The 24,017-nt window shown below is 43.8% G+C and overlaps 1 protein-coding gene across 4 annotated transcripts in view; it reads right to left on the minus strand.

Annotated features, from left to right (window-relative positions):
* Window positions 1-246: 246 nt before the first annotated feature.
* The window catches only part of LOC113587019 (transmembrane protein 132C), a 166,374-nt gene continuing 142,603 nt past the window's right edge, over window positions 247-24,017 (minus strand). For all 4 annotated transcript variants that reach the window (XM_081714873.1, XM_081714871.1, XM_081714872.1 and 1 more), the window contains 4 exons: window positions 13,161-13,366; window positions 10,671-10,944; window positions 6,549-6,740; window positions 247-4,706 (listed from right to left, as the gene is read on the minus strand). In XM_081714873.1, coding sequence (XP_081570999.1) covers window positions 3,507-4,706; window positions 6,549-6,740; window positions 10,671-10,944; window positions 13,161-13,366 — 1,872 coding nt within the window. In that variant the 3' untranslated portion in view covers window positions 247-3,506. The remainder of the gene's footprint in view (window positions 4,707-6,548; window positions 6,741-10,670; window positions 10,945-13,160; window positions 13,367-24,017) is intronic.

Raw genomic sequence — 24,017 nt, forward strand, 5'->3', positions numbered from 1 at the left:
GTATTTGATACCGGCGGTAAATCAACAACCCGCGCTGGAACACATGTTAATGGAAGGAGCTAAATTGGAAAAACAGAGGGAAGGCACGAGCTAACGCAGAAAACCAAAGCATTTCTGTCGTGGAGGTAGAAATTGGAACTATTCTTGAACAGATGCGACACACAAAAAAACAGAGATTTGAACAGAATACTGATAAACAATTAGAATAAATTGCAAATTAGATTGTATTTTCATCATTAATTTCGGCCTACCTGTGGAGACATAAAATATATAAAACAGTATTTATCACCAAGTTGATAACATCATAGGCTACACACATTTCGATATATGTATTGAGAACTGAAAAGCAGAAGAATATTTTCTCGAACATTAATTTCGCATTCAGTGGAAGTTATTTTGTATTTCTGTGGCAGCTATTTGGAACAAACAAACAAACAATGACACAGAGGTCCCTCTCCTTCGGACTGGAATCACTCCGGGTCCTTTCTTTCTGAGAGGGCCAAAATGACTCGCTGTTTTACAATCAGGCTTTGAAGTCCTCTTTAGAGTCGGAGAGTGGCTTCATTATGGACGGTCTGGTGTCCCGAAACAGTCTAAACAGAAACGTATTAGTGTACATTTCACTAACTTCGACATCACAGAACATTTCGTGTTTTTATCTTAATGCCGGGACATAGTGAAAAGCTGTTCACCATTCCAGAGACCGGCCATGTATCTCCACAGCTCCGATACTGGACTCTTCTTCAAACATGTGAATATTATAAAAAATACCAAAAATCCTAAATTAAGACAAACGTTAAACAACGGCACCTGTATATAATTATTCCTATAAAAGATAATTAATTCAATTTTTACATCTAATAAAAAAGTCGCACTGATCATGGTTTTTCGTGTAGTACTGCAAGCACAGACCGCTTTGTTACGTCAGAACCGGCGCGCGTGCCATATTTAGTGTAATATCACAAACACAGTTTCCCTATTTTTGTTAGAGTATTCCTTTAATCGAGATATGATATTTAAGAGCTTTTACCCCGCATTTGTTATATATACATATACATTTCTGTATGCATATATACCGATATGATTATGGAGCTGCATTTAGAAGAAATACATAACAGATCTCTTGGAGATTGTACTGTATATTGGTATATAGAGTGAATACTGGCAACAGACTGATTTGTTTTATATTTAGGCCACTGATCACAATTATAATGCAGAGATTTTCTCCTGAAGAGCAGGAGACAAACAGTGTGTGTGTGTATATGTCTGTGTCTTTGTGTGTGTGTGTGTGTGTGTGTGTGTTCGTGTGCATGTGAGTATAAGAAACATGACCTACACATCTTTTTCTTTCTCCATCTCTCCCTTTTTGCTGGGCATTTATCTAAAAATGATTCCAGCCCATGAAACTATAAGAATAAAGGGGACCAAAACTTTTCCCTGCACTTTACTACTAAAAGCACCAGGAAAAAAAATATGATTTTAGCAAAGATTCAGTCTGGGCATTTTCAGCAGCAGAATATTTCTTTCAGGTTTACTTATGGTTATGAAAATGGGAAAACAATAACATTGAATTCTACGTATGTATTATTATTAGAAAGCTACATCCACCCCTATAACAAACATGTTATGAAAGGGATATGGGGGTTTCAATATTAATTTACGGAATATTGCAAAATCACCTCATAATTCTCCACATGTAAAATATACAAAATTACCCACATAGCTGCAGCCTTGTCTGGATATTCACAAGGAATTCTGAATCACTTTATTTACATCCTGTTCTCCTTAATACACGTACAAATAAATATTGCATTCCTACAGTCTATATTTCCACCACACCGGTTGTCCTCTGTGAATGTTTGTTCACCTGAGCATTCGGAAGGGAAAGGAGGAGTCTGGTTCTCCTCTGCTAAAGTTTCAAATAAATGACCCACTGGGGAGAGGGAGAGGAGGGTTGGGGAACACATATATCAGGTCAAAACTAAAAAACAGCGTTAACTAACATTTGCACGTGGACCTGAACACTGTGGCTGTCTAGAGGTACTGTACTGAAACCGGCACGACTCACTTCTTGGGTTCAGATTTTTACACAGTCCATCAGTTTCTTTGCTTCACCAGAAGCTTGTTAAACTTCCCAGGCTGATTGGGGAACAGCTGTGCAGTCTGAATGGGTTCACATTCTGGTCCACAACACTGGTCTTAGATCAGAGGAGAGTAATCTTTTACACGTGGTATTGGTTTTGGTTGTTTGTCCTATTTGTGCAAATGAACACCTTCATGTGTCATTCAAAAAAGCCAAAAAAAATCCTTCTTTCACTTTCAGTGATCTGAGCAGACATCATGAACCACTCATCCTTATTTCAATAATCATCTTTGCTGCAGTCAGGTCTGTCCTACACATTAGGAGGGTGTAGGGGGGTGGAGGAGGAGAGGGGTGTGGCTATGGACCTTTCTGCAGATTTTGGGCTTTAACCAATCAAACAACAGCAGAATACAGCATGCAGCAAGCATGGTTAGGGATTAACCCTAACCCCTAACTTTAATCCTCACCCCTAACCCTAATCCTGAACCCCAACCCTAATCCTTAACCCCTAACCCTGACCCCTAGCAGTATCCCTTCTTCGTCCCACAGTAGCGCACCTTCACAACAACCTTTCACATTTTTACTCACTCACTCACTGACACATCCACTCACTCACTCACACTCACTCACCCACTCACTCACCCACTCACATTTACTCACTCACTTACACTCACTCACCCACTCACTCACTCACTGACACACCCACTCACCCACTCACTCACACCCACTCGCCCACTCACTCATTCACACCCACTCACTCACTCACTCACGCACTCACTAATGCACTCACCAGACTGTGGTTGCTGGGAAGCTTTCTCGTGCTAGTAAATTATCACTTTTTTCCAAAATATAAACTCTGTCCCATATAGCAGTCAAATACTAACTATTCAATTCAAATATATTCAAAACAAAATAACGAGGATATTTTTAATAACTGCCTGCTTATTCCACTCATTGACTGAAAAATCCTACATAGCTGTCAGGTGTGTGTATAATCCCAGCTACCTGGCTCTCTCTCTCTCTCTCTCTCTCTGTGTTTGTTTCTCTTGCTTGCTGGTCTTGTCTGTGTGTTGGTGACTGAACACTGCCGTATGTTAGTTTGCTCTCTGTTGTGTTAGCCAGATAGAAGCTGCTGTCTTTATGCCCCTGGTAAGCCCCATCATCCAGTAGTAGTTTTCCCAGGCCCCTGCCCCACCCCCTCTTCCCTGTATTTCCTGCTTCAGCCTAAATAAAGCACTTGATTTCTCTTCTTTCATTTGTTTATCAGTGCCTCTGGTAATCTGTTCTTTTCTTGTTTCCTCCGTCATGCCCTTTACTCCACCTCAGTGCAAAGGCATTACAGGTGAGTTTGTGTTGAGTCTGTCCTCTCTCTCTCTGTTCCTCTCTCTCTCCATCTCTCTCTCTGTCTCCCTTATTCTTCTTTTTACAGATTGTCTTGCAGTCTTTCCATGTATGTTCTGAGCTCAGTGGACTGGCCCAGGTCCATGTCCTGACAGACCCACTTTATATCGTCTTCATTCCCGATGAGGACTGAGTTGGTGTATGGCCCCCCTTCGTCTGGTAGGACGGTGGTGTATGACGTGAATTTCACTCTCTTGCGTTTGACAGCAGTGGGAGAGCCACTAACTGCTTCTGTTTTGACACTCTGCTCCACTACTGAACAAGGGCGGGGCTCTGGGAGTGTTCGTGGCAGCACCTGCGTGTGGGCGGAGCTACCTTTCTGTGTCCCACCCCCATTTAGGAGGTACTTGCTCTCCTCACAGCACTCGCTCCGGTCGATCGCCGTTGTGCACTCGTCGGCAGGTCCCAGCGGCCCGTGATCGCCATGGTGATCCAGCAGGTCTGCCTCGTTGCCAAGCCACACCCAGTCGTGGGCGTGGTTCATGCTGCCCTGCTCCAGGACAGGAAGCTGTTTGTGGCGATAGCGAAAAGCAAAACTCACGCAGTTGATGAGGAAGACGAGGATGGCGAGACAGAAGACTCCGAGCAGGGCGTACATGCCGATCTCCAGGTCCGACAGGCGGCGGGAGGCCTGCGGGAGTTCTCCCTCTGCCCCGGCCGGGAGCTCCACCTGAGCAGGGTAGCTGGTGTAGTCCACAGGGCCGCTGTTCCTCCCTCCAGCTTGCCTGCCGCCCCCGGTGCGGCTGGTGCCGGCGGTCCGGGTGGTGGGGCTGGCCTTCCGGAGCGTACCATCCTCCCGCTCCCCTGCTGAGTTTTGGTACTTCCCGCCAACGGAGCTTCTGCCCTGCTCCTGTTCTAGGGCCTTCTGCCTCTGCTCGCTGGTACTGTTGTCCAGAGTGCCTCCCTCCTCCTGTGCCCGCGTCTTCTGGCCGACGTGGTCTTGGCTGAACTTCACCTGGATGCTGCCCACGCCCATCGCCAGCACACTCTTCCTCTTGGATTTCTGGCAAGTTTCAGCGATCACCATCTCCACACGCACTAGCGGCCCCTGGCCTTCACCCTCTGCCACTGCCACAGGCCAGTGCAGCGGGTGGTCCTGATAGGTGGAGACAATGCTCTCATCCATAGAGGTGGCAGTAAGCGTGAAGTCTTTGGGATCGTAGATGTGGAGAGGCGTCACAGAGCCATCGCTGTACTGAATCCATGCGCTGATCACAGCTTCCTGTGTGTGAGAGAATGTGAGAGAGTAAGAGATCTGGAGAAAATGAGTCATGAATGTCCATGAGTCTCTTATAAGCGGTTTAAGAATGGTTTGACTTTTTTGCTCAGCGTCATGAGCTTCAGGCATCAGTGATCATCTCATCAGCCAAAATCACTAAAAACACACATTGAGTCTCAATTTCTGATTAGAAAAGTGCAGTAACAGTTTTACTTATTTTTGTCAAAAAAATTTTAAAGAAGCTGAAAGCAACAATCCCTCCTCAGCAACACTCTATGGGAGACTAAACAACAACACAGAAACACACTAGACAGAATGTCACTCTTTGGGAGACTAAACAATGTCACACACACTAGACAGAATGTCACTCTCTGGGAGACTAAACAATGTCACACACACAGGATAAAATGTCACCCTCGGGGACAAACTGTTTCAGATCCCTACTGGAGTACCCCTCATCGTAACACCCTGCAAATAGGAGAATGTAATGTGTCCCTCTGAAATACTCATCTACATGGGAACAGTACTAACCCGAATCCTAATCCTAACCCCAACCTCAACCCTAATCTAACCCCTACCCCTAACCCTAACCCTAACCCCTAACTCTAACTCTAACTCTAACCCTAACCCCTAACTCTAACCCTAACCCTAATCCCTAACTCTAACTCTAACCCCTAACTCTAACTCTAACCCTAACCCTAACCCCTAACTCTAACTCTAACTCTAACCCCTAACTCTAACCCTAACCCTAACCCCTAACTCTAACTCTAACCCTAACCCCTAACTCTAACCCTAACCCTAACCCTAATCCCTAACTCTAACTCTAACCCCTAACTCTAACTCTAACCCTAACCCTAACTCAAACCCTAACCCTAACCCCTAACTCTAACCCCTAACTCTAACTCTAACCCTAACCCTAACCCTAATCCCTAACTCTAACTCTAACCCCTAACTCTAACCCTAACCCTAACCCCTAACTCTAACCCTAACCCTAACCCTAACCCCTAACTCTAACTCTAACCCTAACCCTAATCCCTAACTCCAACTCTAACCCTAACTCTAACTCTAACCCCTAACTCTAACCCTAACCCTAACCCCTAACTCTAACTCTAACTCTAACCCCTAACTCTAACTCTAACCCTAACCCCTAACTCTAACCCTAACCCTAACCCCTAACTCTAACTCTAACCCTAACCCCTAACTCTAACCCTAACCCTAATCCCTAACTCTAACTCTAACCCCTAACTCTAACTCAAACCCTAACCCCTAACTCTAACTCTAACTCTAACCCCTAACTCTAACCCTAACCCCTAACTCTAACTCTAACTCTAACCCCTAACTCTAACCCTAACCCCTAACTCTAACTCTAACCCTAACCCCTAACTCTAACCCTAACCCTAACTCTAACTCTAACCCTAATCCCTAACTCTAACCCTAACCCCTAACTCTAACTCTAACTCTAACCCTAACCCTAACCCCTAATTCTAACTCTAACCCCTAACTCTAACTCTAACCCTAACCCCTAACTCTAACCCTAACCCTAACCCCTAACTCTAACCCTAACTCTAACTCTAACTCTAACTCTAACCCTAACTCTAACTCTAACTCTAACTCTAACTCTAACTCTAACCCTAACTCTAACTCTAACTCTAACCCTAACTCTTCTGTACGGTCACCAGTCCAGTGCAGCTCACAGCATGCACTCTCTATGTTCCACCACAGAGAGCCGCATGCCAGCTCTTCAGACAAACAAATAAACAAAACAAGTAAACAAACAAACAGCCCAACCATTTTCCATCTTATCTGGGTGTGAACAGAAAGGGAAGCATGCGCACTCCTGCTCACCTGTTTGTGTGTGTGGAGCAGGTGTTGGGCGGTGGTGGTGACGTACAGGGCCCTGCTGTGGGCGGGGCTGCGCTGTAGCGACAGCGACAGGGATGCCACCAGCTGCACCCCCAGGTCTGTGATGCTCACTTTATCATCGAGGACCGTGATGGTCTTCTCTGCCAGGATGGAGTCAGATAGAGGGGAGATCACCTGCATGCACACACACACACATCAAAGACTGAAAGACAAATTCCATCTGTAAAATTCCTCTGTAACACAGTCTTTGTAAAGTTTGAGTATGATGACCTCTAAGCCTGGGAGGTCAACCGTGTTGTAGATGTTATACTGTTATGTATACAAGTTTTCACACTTGTCTCAGTACACAATCTCCACATCAGAATGAACTATACTGTGCTTTGACACAAGAGGCCTTCAGTCACCACAACAAAAACTCATGAATTCAGATTTTTTTGTTTGCAGCTTTGTTACCATCGATACAAAAGTGGTCAAACTTACATTGAAACATGCATGTATAAATGTGTGTGTATATAGGGCATGTATAATCATGTGTGTATAAATGTGTATATATAGCATGTGTATAAGTGCATGTATAAAGGGCATGTTTAAACGTATCTATATAGCGCATGTATAAAGAGTGGCTTTGAATGTTTGTATAAACATTTACATTTATCTGATGCTTTTATCCAAAGCGACTTACAATTATGACTGAATGGGCAGTGTTATCTCTGTGGTTAAGGTACTTAAGCCTCAATTGCTCAAGTTGTACTTGGTCATAATTGTAAGTTGCTTTTGATAAATATGTCAGCTAAATTCCATAAATGCAACTTGACAGTTAAAGGCCTTGCTCAGTGGCAATGGTGAGGCTGAAACTGGCAACTTTATGGTTGCTAGTCAAGTACCTTAACCACTGAGCTACAACTACCCATAAATGTGCATGTGTATGAATGTGTGTGTATATAGGGTGTCTATTAGCATGTGCGTATGTCAGGAAAATGTAGATGTCACTGAGGAGATTTTTCTACTCTTACTGCACTACATGTCCCGCTGAAACACCTGTCTGTCAATGTCCCTAAAGACTTACAATGCCAGGGGTTTTGTTTGTGCCCTGTTGCCAAATATTTTGTGAAGTTGATGAAAATATGACCAACAGGGGACCTCTGATACTGATAGGTGTCACGACTAGTCCCTACCAGCTTCCATGTTCCATGTATTCCCTGTCTTGTGTATTTTAGTTCCATGCCGTAGTTTCGTTTTCTTACATTTACATTTACATTTATTTCTTTTAGTTTTCTCCGCCCCTCGTTTGATTTTCCACACCTGTCCCTTGTTTCTAGTCTTGTTAAGTTCATGTATTTAAACCCTGTCTTGATCCCTGTGTCTTGGTTGTTCTTTATACATTGATATTGATACAGTAAAACATTAATTAATTTACAGTTTACTGTAAACTTAAAGAACTCAGTTGAAATCTATAGTGAGAGGAAACCCAACATATCAAAAGTTTCTTTAGCTGACATGTGTTATAGTTGTGTTATAATGTTATAGTTGTGTTATATTTGTGTTATAATAGTATAGTTATATTATAGTTGTGTTATAACGTTATAGTTATGTTATAGTGGTGTTATAGTTGTGTTATAATATTATAGTTATGTTATAGTTGTGTTATAATGTTATACTTATATTATACTGGTATTATAGTTGTGTTACAGTGGTGTTATAGTGGTGTTATAGTTGTGTTATATTATAGTTATTTTATAGTTGTATTATAATGTTATGTTATAGTTGTGTTTTAGTTGTGGTGTAATATAGTTATAGTTGTGTTATAATGTTATAGTTATGTTAGTGGTGTTCTAGTTGTGTTGTAGTTGTGTTATAATGTTATAGTTGTTATAGTTGTGTTATAATTTTATAGTTATGTTAGGGGTGTTGTAATTGTGTTATATTTATATTAGTGATGTAGTTGTGTTAGAATGTTATAGTTATGTTATAGTTGTGTTATACATATAGCTATTATACATGGATATCACTATTATTGGCCACCTGTAAACAAACATCGGCAACCTAAGATAACTGTAAATAAATGGAAGTACTTTACTTGCCCCAGTTAATCTTTTAAGGAGATATACGTGTCTGGATTAGTATCCAAGACTCCAAGACTTTGTGAGACAACAGTTTTTTCAATAATAATGTTCTGTTCACTTTGACACACTAGTACCAGTCGAACGATCGGTGTCCCCCAATTTCGGCCCCCTCATTTCCTAATACATCATATGGACACACAATGATTTACAATGTTTAACAACAAGATTACAATTTACCACGAGACTACAATTTATAACAAGATTAGCTCAATTTGTCCTCTGGGGGTGCCCTTGATGTATATGCATAAAATGGTGACAATATTTTCAATGCAGAGAAAAAAAAAGAGCAAACGCTAACAGCTAGCCAGTAAGACTTCCAAGACGCAAATCAAAGATTGACTATAAATCCGCCGTGGAATGAAAATTATTTGTGTGTTCATTAATTATTGGTCGATTTACCTTTGAAAAGTACACAGTGTTTTAATTAGACAACATGAAAATTCACTCCTGCCACGTCTGCCACACAAGGCTCTAGTCTGGAAGATGTGGTCTTTATGTTCATGTAGCTATGTATGCATGTTCTACTTCACACTAGCAAAAATAAAGAAACTCAGACCATTACCATAGCAACCCAGAGACTCGCAAGACCTGACAAGAGACTCAGGGGTCCAGGGACTCAGTGAGGGGCACTATGGGGTTTTCAGTCCAGAAAGGGAGAAAAACAGAATTTTAAAAAGAAAAAAACTGAGTATTGTAGCGATACAAAGAAAAAGGGAAACAGATTGTGGAAAAAGAAAGCTTATGAAAGAGAGAAGAGTGAAGAGAAAAGATTTTAAAGGGGAAGAGAGCGAGACAGAGGGCAAGAGAGAGAGAGAGAGAGAGAGACCGTGACCATATTCTTCTGAGGAACAGAACTTTAACTGAAGTGTTTCTGACAGGAGAATTCTCATGGTGTCGAAATAAAAGATGTAGTAGCACAGCACGTCATATTGAGCTCCCAGTGGGACACACACACACACACACACACACACACACACACACACACAGAAAAAGGCACACCCACGCATGCATATATGCACATACAACAATGCACAATCACGCATTCAAACACATGTACACACACATAGCTATGCATGCCCACTCATGCATGCATACACACATACACACACCCACACACACACACACACATGCACACACACACACGCAAACAGCATTTCACACAAGCTCATTTAAGCAAGTGAGAATTTGTGTGTGTGTGTGTGTGTGTGTGTCTTCTTGCTGACATATATCTAAGATTCCAGTGCCTTAACATGAAGATTTCCTCTGGTTACCTGGGTAACACCTGTGCAGGTGAGCCCCCACCGTGCTGCCTCTCACCTGCTGTGCTCTTCTAATCAGGGCTTTGTGCTCAAACGCTGATAATCACATTCACACTAAACACACTCCAGTGTCCCTCACGAGGACGCGTCTCACGAATGCAGGACACACACGGCTGTTGTCTGTTTATTCCTGATCTGTCTGATATGAGTTCAATAAGAGGGATTACTGCCAATACACTAAACACCACAGAACACCACTTGTATATGTGCTATTTCTTTGTACCAGATATGTGGGACTGAGTGTGTATTTGTGTGTGTATGCATGTGTGGGCGTGCATATATTTGTGTGTGTGTGTGTGTGTGTTTGTTTCTGTGTGTCTGTTTGTGCATGCGTGCATGTGTGTGTGTGGGCACGCATCCATGTGTGCGTGTGTGTCTGTGTGTGTGCGTGTTTGTGTGTATGTGCGTGCATGCGCGTGTGTGTGTGTGTGTGCGTGTGCATGCATGTGTGTGTGTGTGTGTGTGTGTTTGTGTGTGTGTCTGTGTGTGCGTGCATGCATGTGTGTGTACGTGTGTCTGTATGCATGCATATGTGTGTGTACGTGCATGTGTGTACGTGCTTGCATTTGTGTGTGTGTGTGTGTGTGTGTGTGTGCATACGTGCGTGTTTGTGTGTGTGTGGATGTGTGTGCGTGCACGTGTGTGTGTGTGTGTTTATATACCTGTATAGTGGTGATGCCCAGGTCTTTCCCCATCAGAACCCTTCCTTCCACAAGTTGTGCGATTCTCTCCTCCTCCACCTTCAGGAAGTCCAACACCAGCTCTGTGATGTCAGCTGACCAATCAGATCCAAGCATGTGCACAAGCTCTCCCCCAGGTTCCGTCAGCTCTGCCACAAAATGTGTGAGCACACGCACGAGCGCGTACTGATACTGCAGCGTACAGCCTTTGCCCCTGCGATCATCATCATCGTCATCCTCACTCTCCCGCGTTGGTCTAGAGAGGGAGAGGGAGGGGCACAACTTAATGACTTAATATTTGCTGAAATCACATTTAATCCCAGATGGACTGAATCCCAAAACCACTTGGAAGTTGTGTCCACGATATAAACACACACAGTTACACAAAGCAAACCCCTAAACCCCTTTCAGACCTGTCCTAATGAGACCCACATCCAGAAGTGGGCCCATGTGGGGCCAATATGAACACAGTCCCAGGAGAAACTAAACTACACATCGCACGCACAGAACTCCTGAGACTTTTGAGTTTCTTCATGGGCTAAAGTTGGATTTCATTTATAAACAGAATTAAGCACCGAATCTGAAGCCAGGGGAACACACACACAGAAGAACAATACACACAGGAACATCACTCACACATGAACAACACACATACACACAGAAACTCAGAGCACTGGCCACTGGCATTTGATTGATGGCTTATTGATTGTGTAAATAATGAAGGCTTTAGTTGGTTGCCGTTAAATGTTGGGGGATGTTTGTGTTAATTCCTGTTTTTCCTGATGAGTCTTTAAGTACAGATTCTGGCTGGAGCAGATGCAGGCCGTGTGTCTGTAAGTATGTGTGTGTGTGTGTGTGTGTGTGTGTGAGCATGTGTGTGTAAGTGTGTGTGAGCATGTGTGTGTTTGTATTTGTATAAGTGTGTGTGTGAGCATGTGTATGTGTAAGTGTGCATGCATGCGTGCATGTGTGTGTCTGTATATGTGTATGTGTATATCAGTGTGTGTGTATTTGTATAAGGGTACGTGCATGTGTATGTGTGTATATGTATATGAGCGTGTGGGTGTATTTGTGTGAGACAATAATGTGATTATAAACATATGCCCACACCCGCCAACCCACATACTCTCACACGTGCTAACACACACACACAAACGCTAGCACACACATGCATGCTCACACACACTAACACACACATATGCTCACACATACTAACAAACACATACGCTCGCACACGCTAACACACACACATACTCTCACACACGCTAGCACAAACACGTACTCTCACACGTACGCTCACACACATACACTCACACGTACTGTCACACTTGTACGCTCACACACGCTAGCACTCACATACACTCATACATGCTAATACACACGTACACTCACACACGTAAGCTTACACATGCTAACACACACACATATTCTCCCACATGCTAACACACACGTACACTCACACACGCGTAAGCTCACACATGCTAACACATACATACTCTCACACATGCTAACACACATACACACGCTAACACACTACTCTCACACACACGTAAGCTCACACATGCTAACACACACATACACACGCTAACACACATGTACACACACACACACACACATAAGCTCACACATGCTAACACACACACACATACTCTCACACACACTAACACACACGTACACTCACACAAGTAAGCTCACACATGCCAACACACACATACTCACACACACGCTAACACACAATACTCTCACACATGTTAACACACACATACTCTCAGACATGGTAACACACACATACTCACACACGCTAACACACATGAACACTCACACACACACACACACACATAAGCTCACACATGCTAATACACACACATACTCTCACACATGCTAACACACACGTACACTCACAAACACATACTCTCACACATGCTAACACACACATACTCTCACACATGCTAACACACACATACTCACACACGCTAACACGCATGTACACTCACACACACACATACTCTCACACATGCTAACACACACATACTCTCACACAAGCTAACACACATACTCTCACACATGCTAACACACACATACACTCACACACACCTAAGCTCACACATGCAAACACACACACATACTCTCACACACGCTAACACACACGTACACTCACACACACGTAACCTTACACATGCTAACACACACTTATACTCTCCCACATGCTAAAACACACACGTACACTCACACACACACATAAGCTCACACATGCTAACATGCGCAAACAAGTTTCGCACACAATGTCTTTCTCTCTCCAATGAGAACTGTGTGGGGTGTCTGTGGACCCATTATTTCCTCAATTATTTTATGTGTAATATTTGTGCAAGGATGTTTGCACACACCAGAATAACAATGTGAGAGGAATTATCACCCTAATACACACACACACACACACACACACACATACACACACACATACAACAAACATACCTCTTGTTGGTGGTTATTGGGACTCTCCAGCCTTTGACCTGGCTCAGCTCCACATCCGAGACGTCAATCTGGAGCGGTAACCGTGGCACCCAGACGGTGAGTTCTAATTGGCTGCTCAGATACAAGTATGTAAAATTCACCTGCAGAGAGACACGCCCTCTCATCTCCTTCCCATTGACCAATACCTCGTCACACGTAGGAGAAACCTGCAGGAGAGACAGAGAGAGAGATGAGATCTCTGAATGATTTGAGGTCTCTGAATTGTTTCTGATGTGTGTATGGTAGTTGAATGTTCTATGTAATGGTTTCTGAATTTATAGACTTTGTGTATTATACCAACGTTATCTATTTCAGTGGGTAAAAAAACAACAAACAGAGAGGAGGAAATGGTGGGACTGATTGAGGGACAGATCGGGGGGGGGGGGGGGGTCTGGTTAAGGGGGCGGGACTGGGCGGTTCTGTGGGTGGGGCCAGGAGAGATGCCTGACTGGGGCCGGGACTGGGGCTGGAGGCACCTGCACTGTTTCTGGCTAAGGTGATAATGTCTGACTTTAGGAAGGTTAACTACACTAACCGAAATTCCCCTGCAGTTATATAGAACATGTTCAGTTAAGGTTTCCTCACATCTTTAAAGCAGGTCTCACACACACACTGCCATCATCATCCATCTGCTGTTTATCACACGCATCTCTCTCTCTTTTCTTCCTTTGCTCCACCTCTTTTCTTATTCATGTCAAATATTCTTTCTCTCTGCATCCATTTCTCCCTGCATCTTTGCCCTCTGCTCTTTCATGGGAATCTGTTACCCTGATGGTATCTGTATGATCTTACTGGGAAATACAGGGTGCTAACATTTAGCTGTGGGAAAATCACCCACACCTACACACACACACATCCACACAACTATACACACACATGTACACGCACACGTACACACACACGTAGCCACACACACACACACACACACACACACACACACACACACACACACACACACACACACACACATAGCGTTGCAGTCATACCTCACTAATACTGTGAAGGGTCATTGAGAGGACACAAGGTGTGAGATGAGAATCTGTGTGAGTGCGTGTGTGTGTGTGTGTGTGTGTGTGTGTGTATGTGTGTGTGTGTGAGTGCGTATGTGTGCATGTGTGTGTATCCTGAGGGCATTTAAGGTTCATGCACTGAATATCTCGGGTAGTTTTGCCATTGTCCTGTAAATGCTTTTGTTCTTCCATATACTTCATGGATCATAAAACATGGAGTGGATCATCTCCCCTCACACAAGCTTCTATATGTGTGATTATTTCTGCATGTCTACTGGGACGAGGTGACCTCAGAATGTGGATCCACTCACAACCACTAAAATCACTAACAGGTGATTCCAGTTGTTTAATCAGGTGTTTTTTGTTTAATCAGGTGTTTTTCATTTAATCAGGTGATTCCAGTCGTTTAATAAGGTGTTTTTTGTTGAATCAGATATTCTTTGTTTAATCAGGTGCTTTTTATTTAATCAGGTGTTCTTCATTTAATCAGGTCTTTTTCGTTTAATCGCGTGATTCCAGTCATTTAAACAGGTCTTTTGTTTAATCAGGTGTACTTCAATTAATCAGGTGTTTTTATTTAATTGATCTTCTGTGTGTCTGCTTAATAAAACCTCTAATCCTGTATTGTTAAGACTACACAGAGCAGGAGGACTCAAAGCACCTGGGCAGGAGTGTGGAGGTTAACTCTCAGGAGTGTTGCAGTTAACCTGAACCTTCAGGAGTATTGAGATTAACCTGAACCTTCAGGAGTGTTGAGGTTAACCTGAACATTCAGGAGTGTTGAGGTTAACTCTTGGGAGTGTTGAGGTTAACCTGAACCTTCAGGAGTGTTGAGGTTAACTCTCATGAGTTTTGAGGTTAACCTGAACCTTCAGGAGTGTTGCGGTTAACTCTCAAGAGTGTTGAGGTTAACTCTCGAGAGTGTTGAGGTTAACCTGAACTTTCAGGAGTGTTGCAGTTAACCTGAACCTTCACGAGTGTTGAGATTAATCTGAACCTTCAGGAGTGTTGAGGTTAACTCTCAGGAGTATTGAGGTTAACTTTCAGGAGTATTGATGTTAACTCTCAAGAGTGTTGAGGTTAACCTGAAGCTTCAGGAATGTTGAGGTTAACTCTCAGGAGTTTTGAGGTTAACCTGATCCTTCAGGAGTGTTGAGGTTCACTCTCAGGAGTGTTGAGGTTAACCTGAACCTTCAGAAGTGTTGAGGTTAACTCTCAGGAGTATTGAGGTTAACTTTCAGGAGTACTGATGTTAACTCTCAGGAGTGTTGCGGTTAACCTGAACCTTCAGGAGTGTTGAGGTTAACCTGAACCTTCAAGAATGTTGAGGTTAATTCTCAGGAGTATTGAGGTTACCTTTCAGGAGTATTAGGAGTGTTGAGGTTAACTTGAACCTTTAGGAGTGTTGAGGTTAATGCTCAAGAGTGTTGAGGTTAACCTGAACCTTCAGGACTGTTGAGGTTAACTCTTAGAAGTGTTGAAGTTAACTCTCAGGAGTGTTGCAGTTAACCTGAACCTTCACAAGTGTTGGGATTAACCTGAACCTTCAGGAGTATTGAGATTAACCTGGACCTTCAGGAGTGTTGAGGTTAACTCTCAGGAGTGTTGCGGTTAACCTGAACCTTCAGGAGTGTTGAGGTTAACCTGAACCTTCAGGAATGTTGAGGTTAACTCTCAGGAGTATTGAGGTTACCTTTCAGGAGTATTAGGAGTGTTGAGGTTAACTTGAACCTTTAGGAGTGTTGAGGTTAATGCTCAAGAGTATTGAGGTTAACCTGAACCTTCAGGATTGTTGAGGTTAACTCTTAGAAGTGTTGAAGTTAACTCTCAGGAGTGTTGCAGTTAACCTGAACCTTCACAAGTGTTCGGATTAACCTGAACCTTCAGGAGTGTTGAGGTTAACTCTCAGGACTGTTGAGGTTAACTCTCGGGAGTGTTGAGGTTAACTCTTGGGAGTGTCGAGATTAACCTGAACCTTCAGGAGTGTTGAGGTTAACTCTTGGGAGTGTTGAGATTAACCTGAACCTTCAGGAGTGTTGGGGTTACTCTCAAGAGTTTTGAGGTTAACCTGAACCTTCAGGAGTTTTGAGGTTAACCTGAACCTTCAGGAGTGTTGAGGTTAAATCTCAGAAGTTTTGAAGTTAACCTGAACCTTCAGGATTGTTGAGGTTAACGCTCAAGAGTGTTGAGGTTAACCTGAACCTTCAGGAATGTTGAGGTTAACTCTCAGTCGTGTTGAGGTTAACTTTCAGGAGTATTGATGTTAACTCTCAGGAGTCTTGAGGTTAACCTGAACCTTCAGGAGTGTTGAGGTTAATGCTCAAGAGTCTTGAGGTTAACCTGAACCTTCAGGATTGTTGAGGTTAATGCTCAAGAGTGTTGAGGTTAACCTGAACCTTCAGGAATGTTCAGGTTAACTCTCAGGAGTTTTGAGGTTAACCTGACCCTTCAGGAGTGTTGAGGTTAACTCTCAGGAGTGTTGAGGTTAACCTGAACCTTCAGGAGTATTGAGGTTAACTCTCAGGAGTATTGAGGTTAACTCTCAGGAGTGTCGAGGTTAACCTGAACCTTCAGGAGTGTCGAGGTTAACCTGAACCTTCAGGAATGTCAAGGTTAACCTGAACCTTCAGGAATGTCGAGGTTAAGCTGAACCTTCAGGAAGTTACCAAACTTCTTTGTTCTTGTACCAAACACTCTGTTCCTACACAAGCACTACATTCTTACACAATCAATGTTCTTACACCAAACATTGTGCACAAAGCAACACAGGCAATTAGCACTAATGAGATAAAGAGATGTCGGTAAGACAGCAGAAACACAATATGCACACACACAAGCACACACATAATCATGCAAACATACACACCCGTCCAAACACACATTCTTATGTAAACAGAGACACACAACCCCCCACAACACACACAGACACACTTAAAAACACACATACTAATGTAAGCACACACATACATACAACCATGCAAACATAGACATATGAAAACACCCACATCCACACAAAAACAATCACCCACACAAAGACAAAAATACGAATACACAAGCACTAACACTCCCACCCAAAATATGAACACACAAGCACTAACACACCCACCCTAAATGTGCATGCACACACACGTGCCTCCTCATTTCCCATTACCCACAACTCCCAGCATGATGTATTAAACCTCTATTTCTGACTCACAAAAATATTTTTCTTCTCATGCATTTGCAACCCTCTCATTTTCCCCTCTCTGCATTCCACATATCTTTCTCAACTATTCCTCCTTCTCTCTCATCTTACTGTCTATTTTCTTTTACTCGCTGTCCCCCCCCCCCCATCTCTCCATCATTCATGCTCTGCCTTTCACTCAGTCTCTCTCTGGGAGGTGGGGCAGGTGCAGTAGGATTGTGATATCTGGGATCGTTGTGTTGGGTCCGAGGATTGGGATGACTGCATTCTCCACCAAACATAAATTTGATGGGCCCAAGAGGAATCTGGTGCCTGAAATGACGCTAGTGTGTATTTGTGTGTGTGTGTGTGTGTGTGTTCATGTGTGTATGTTAATGTGTGTGTGTGTGTGTGTGTGTGTTCATGTGTTTGTATGTGTTTGTATGTGTTTGTGTGTGTGTGTGTGTGTGTGTGTTCATGTGTTTGTATGTGTTTGTATGTGTTTGTGTGTGTGTGTTCATGTGTGTATGTTAATGTGTGTTCATATGTGTGAATGTGTGTGTTTGTATGTGTTCATATGTGTGTGTGTGTGTACATGTATGTATGTGCAATGTGTTCTCTTGTTTGCATACGTGTGTGCATGTGCGTGTGTGTGCATGTGCATGTGTGTGTGTGCATATGTGTGTGTATTAGTGAGAGACTTTATCTTTAGAGACGTCATTTCACAATTAGAGAGTCACTGCTTGTTCCAGTTTCAGCTATAACTCATGAATAAGGAGACCACTGTCCTAAACAGATCCAGAATTACAGCTGATCAGAAGGACACAGGATGTCTTTCTCAGTTCATCAGTAGAGAACTGAGGGGCACCTAAAGTTTCATTATGAAGGTAATTAGCACATGCCAGAATGAAGATGTAATTAAACTGTGTCAACAGTTATATTTGACACAAGCAGTAATAAACCAAACATCAGTCAAATATTTTCATTCATGTCTTGTTGTTCACAATGATCACCAACAGAATTGCAAACATTAAAAAAAGTATTTAAAGTGTTTGCAGAAAAACAATCCTGTTAGTGTTAAATGCAGAATTCCTACAACAGCAATCACCAAGAACAAAAAGCAATATCACCAAGAACAGAAACTACTCTATAACCCTCCATAACCTCCCATATGCCTCCATAACCCTCCATAACCTCCCATATGCCTCCATAACCCTCCATAACCTCCCATATGGCTCCTTAACCCTCCATAACCCTCTATAACCCTCCATAACCTCCCATAACCCTCCATAGCCCCCTGTATCCCCCATAACCCTCTATAACCCTCCATAACCCTTCATAAACCTCTATAACCCTCTTTAACCCTCCATAACTCTCTATAACCCTCCATAACCTCCCCTAACCTTCCATATCCCTCTATAACCTTCCATAACCCCCCATTACACCCTATAACTCCCATAACCCTCCATAAGTCATGTCTGTTTTGTAGTCTCTTCTCTTCTCTTGACACTGAAAATTTGGTTTAATCTCTGTCTATATTTTCAAAAAGAAGAGAATGAAGTGGAGTGGACAGAGAGAGAGAAGGAGAGAGAGAGAGAGAGAGAGAGAGAGAGAGAGGGAGAGAGTGTGAGAAAGAGGGAGAGGGACAGAGAGGGAGAGAATAAGAGAGAGAGGGAGCAGGAGCGAGAGAGATGCACAAATGCAATATGGTTCACACACACACACACTCACACACTCACACACACACACACACACACACGCCTCTTATACACATTGCTAACACACTAAAGCTGTTTCATACACAGAGCTTCAGGCCTGATACTTCACCAAAGCTTTACTAACCAAAAACACTTTGATTTCCAGCACCCCGTGACCCCCCTTGACCCCACGCAACCTACAGGACGGGGTGTCTCTCTTCAATACAGGGTGTCTCATTTCAGTACTGGGTGTCTCACTTCAGTACTGGGTGTCTCTCTGCTCATCCATTCTTCACCTTCTTCACCCTCCCTCTGTCTGTGTTTTGAAGGTGGAATCATCCATCATGGACTATTTGGCTGACGATGCAAAAAGGGGTCAAGAGCTGACAGGACTGATCACCTCCACCATCCACTCCACAGGACTCAAATTACCCAGAAGAACTGGCACTTGCCCTACTAGTCATATGTGAAAAGAGTGGATAGAAAGCATTGTGAAGAGAGAGAGGGAGAGAGAGAGAGAGAGAGAGAGAGAGAGAGAGAGAGAGAGAGAAAGAGAGGGAGAGAGAGAGAGAGAGAGAGAGAGAGAGAGAGAGAGAGGGAGAGAGGGAGAGAGGGAGAGAGAGAGAGAAAGAGAGGGAGAGAGAGAGAGAGAGAGAGAGAGAGAGAGAGGGAGAGAGAGAGAGAGAGGGAGAGAGAGAGAGAGAGAGAGAGAGAGAGAGAGAGAGAGAAAGAGAGGGAGAGAGAGAGAGAGAGAGAGAGAGAGAGAGAGAGGGAGAGAGGGAGAGAGAGAGAGAAAGAGAGGGAGAGAGAGAGAGAGAGAGAGAGAGAGAGAGAGGGAGAGAGAGAGAGAGAGAGAGAGAGAGAGAGAGAGAGGGAGAGAGAGAGAGAAAGAGAGGGAGAGAGAGAGAGAGAGAGAGAGAGAGAGGGAGAGAGAGAGAGAAAGAGAGGGAGAGAGAGAGAGAGAGAGAGAGAGAGAAAGAAAATGGAGAGCGTCAGTGAGAATCATTTTCTGTACAGGACAGAAGTGATGGTGTTCTGGTCACTGAGCACTGGAACAGTTAGTAACAAAAGCTGCTGGAAATATGATCGTACTGAGGATTCTCCGTTATTTCTTCGTTTCCACACTTCTTTCTCTCTCTTTCCTTAGGTACTGTTCACAACTTGGTTCGTATTTGTTCTACTTTGTCGAAATGTCCTGCCCTAGTGTGCAGAGTGAACTGTAGCATACAGGTTACGCTGCTATACAGAATGTTCACCAAACCCTTCTGGTGACCATGGTCACCATGCCGACTTCTGAAACACCCCAAAGCAAATACCAGTTGCTTAAAACCTAATTAGTCTTACAAACTGCCTCTGTGAAAGTCCACAGTAATGATGATGTATGCATACAAAAAAACATGCATCTAAAAACACTGAGCAGATACACCAGAAGCCTGAATTATTGTTGTGCTCTGTAGATGTGCAGGAAACACTGGCAGCATAAGTCAACACACCAGATCACCCTACAGATCACCCTATGTCTCTCTTCCTACAGAATGTTTCTCTTACTACAGAATGTCTCTCCTGTGCAGATGATGGCTCTCATCAAACTACCCTGTGAGCTTCAGGACTAATAAAGCTACATCTGATATTGATCACACACTGTTCTCAGAGCCCAATGCAACCTCACAGTCTGATGCTACGTGGCTTCATTTAAACGCAGACAGGCACTCGCAGTGCAAAGGGCAATAAATTCAGATTCCATCCTAAATGTGACAGAGCCTGGATCTAGAGAGTCCCCGCGGTGCCCTACGGGCTCTTAAAAAACACTCAGCACTTCTAAATCTCCATCTGTTAACCTCCTACTAAAACTCAGCAGTCATATGTCTGATATTAGACGCACATCTTTCCTGCCATCAGTTCCCACTATAGCCATTAGCTTTAGTATAATGGGGTTTGCTTATGAGGAATCACAATGCTGATCGTCTCGCCTGCCTCCCTGTTTATGACGTGGGTATGAAATACTCTCCAAACAGGCCCCAGAGTGGCAGACCAACTCAGAGAGAGGAAAACACACCAAACAAAGAAGATTACACACAAAATCTCACACAAATCTCCCATCATTAAACTGCCTCTGAAGAATCTGAGCCTTTTGTTAGAAAAGCAAACATACATTCATCAGAACACATACTGAAATGAGAGTCAATAAGATGGCTGCATAGAATTAGCAGGGTTAGTGTGGTAATTGTGATTAGTGTGGCTGGTGAGGCTGGTGTGATTAGTTTGATTGGTGGTTGATAGTTAATGTGTATTTCTTATGACTGGTGTTTGTGTGGTTACTGGGGTTGTAGTTAATGTGTAGTTCCTATGACGTGTTTATGTGGTTGATGTGTTTGCTTTGCTCAATGCAGCTACTGTAGCAGGTGTTGTTGGTATAGCAGTTGTTGTGATTAGTGTGTTGGTGTGTTGTGTGTAGTTAGGGAGGTTTTTGGGTTTCGGGCATTTGGTTAGCCTTCTGTAGTTCACCTGTAGTTCTGGTAGTTGGTGCTTGAAACTCTTGAGTTTAAGACTACACAGTGAGAGTTCAGAGACTGCTGTGTTTTAGTCTTTACTGAAACGTGGCTCAGCGACAGTATTCCAGATGCCACCATTCATCTGGAGGGATTAGTCTCAATCCGTGCCGATAGAGACAATGCGCTCTCCGGCAAAACACGCGGCGGAGGAGTATGCATTTATATCAATGAGTCCTGGTGTAAAAACTCTGTGCTTGTCATTAAGTACTGCTCACTGCTGGTGGAGTTTGTTATTGTCAGATGCAGACCTTTTTATTTAACGTGGGAATTCACCTCCGTGTTTATAATCATGTTGTACATTCCACCCAGCGCAAACACACGAGAGGCTCTCCAGGAGCTGTATGGAGCGATTAGTGAACTGCAGAAAGTACACCCAAACGGACTGTTTATTGTCGCCTTAGATTTCAAACACACAAATCTCAAGTCAGTACTGCCTAAATTCCATCAACATGTGAGCTTTGCCACGAGAGGAGGGAACGCGCTGGATATAGTTGACACAAACATCTCCGGTGCGTACCAGGTGGAGCCCCGCCCCCACCTCGGCATCAGTGACTGGCTACATCAGCAAGTGCATTGATGTTACTGTCTCCAAGACCATCTCCACACGCCCCAACCAGAAGCCATGGATGCCTGCTGAGGTGCGCATGCTACTGAAGACCCGTGACTCAGCCTTCAGAACAGGTGACAGAGAGGCTCTCAGGAAAACAAGAGCCAAACTGTCACGTGCGATCAGGGAAGCAAAGCGTGCACAACACAGAGGATCCATGGACACTTCAAAGACACTGGTGACACACGGCACATGTGGGAGGGCATTCAGGCCATTACTAACTACAGGAAAACTTCACCTTCCTGTGACAGTGATGCCACCCTTCCAGATGCACTGAATGACTTCTATGCACAGTTTGAAGCACAGAACAACGTTGCAGCGGAAAAGTCCATCCCTCCGCAAAATGACCAGGTGCGTGGAGTTAACCCACGGAAAGCTGCTGGACCAGACAACATCCTGGGTCGTGTGCTCAGTGAATGTGCAGACCAGCTTGCAGATGTCCTGACAGACATCTTCAATATCTTCAAAGTGGGAACTACACCAGTGTGGTTGGAGTGGGACCTACACTAGTGTTTTAGGAGTGGGAACTAGAAAATATGGTAAATTCAGGTGTGCGCACACACCCCTACAGACACACACACACACACACACACACGCACGCGTGCCATCCAGGACAGGTTTGTGTGCAGTGCTGCTGTTCCTGGTGGTGAAATGTTCAGTTTAGTGTGTTACAAATGGCTGACCACTTAAGAAAACTCGTTGGGCAGCTCTCCTTTTGAGATACTATTTTGTGTGTGTGTATGTGTGTCTGCAATGACTGGCTGTCATTCTACTACACACACAGTTCACTGGACATTCCACTCTGCTCTGTCCGAGCGGCCGTCCTGACGATGGCAAGCTAATGCACATGTCTGGTTTTAATGACTCCCTGAGGGTACAACATCTCCCAGCCATTTCCCCCATCCAGCCAGGTGACAGAGGAAAGAAAGGTCAGGGGTCGTTACCGCAGGAACAGAACAGCTTTCTGGCCACCCTGCTCACCCATTAGATGGGAAATGTGGGCAGAACTAGGTAAGCCAGATGCATTATGGGCCTGAGCCATCATAGTGACAGTGAGAAAGCAGCTCAACAGTGACAGGAGCCATTAGTGAGCCTGGGAATTACTGACTAATTAGGTATTGATTAGAGGAACAGGCATTTACGAGGGTTATAGTCAGGACACATGGAGATGTGTTTGGTGAAAAGAAATCAACTATAAAGACTATATCAAATGGAGGCAGATGAATACTGGGGGAAAAGAGAGAGAGAGAAGGAGAGAGAGAGAAGGGGGGGCGGGAGACATTGCCCTAAACTCCACAGTTTCTAATCTGTTTAATAACTCATTCACTTGGCAGTGACAGCTGCGTCTATCTGCTCACACTCTAATCATATCAGACTCTGATCAGGTCAGGAGCAGTGGGCCTCTTCTACACTCCCATTCAACTGTGTGTGTGTGTGTGTGCGTGTGTGTGTGTGTGTGTGTGTGTGCGTGTGTGTGTGCGTGTGTGTGCGTGTGTGTGCGTGTGTGTGTGCGTGTGCATGTGTGTGTGTGTGTATTTGACACACATACCAATATCCCCCTCTCTCCTGCCATGGTGAGTGTACAATGAGGACACTTTCAATCTGTCCAATATCTGAGACATGTCAAGCCCCACACCTCTTATTAAATGAACACAGGTTGGAGAGAGAGAGATGGAGAGAGCAGGAGAAAGAAAGATCAATTTGTAATCCTCTTTGTTTTGTGTTCTTTCTTTCTCTCTCTTCCTCCTTCATACTCACACCTGCTCTCCTTCTCTCTCTCTCTTTCTCT

This window comes from Electrophorus electricus, chromosome 5 (genome assembly GCF_041902795.1).
Source record: "Electrophorus electricus isolate QZ-2024a chromosome 5, ASM4190279v1, whole genome shotgun sequence".
Lineage (NCBI taxonomy): Eukaryota > Metazoa > Chordata > Actinopteri > Gymnotiformes > Gymnotidae > Electrophorus > Electrophorus electricus.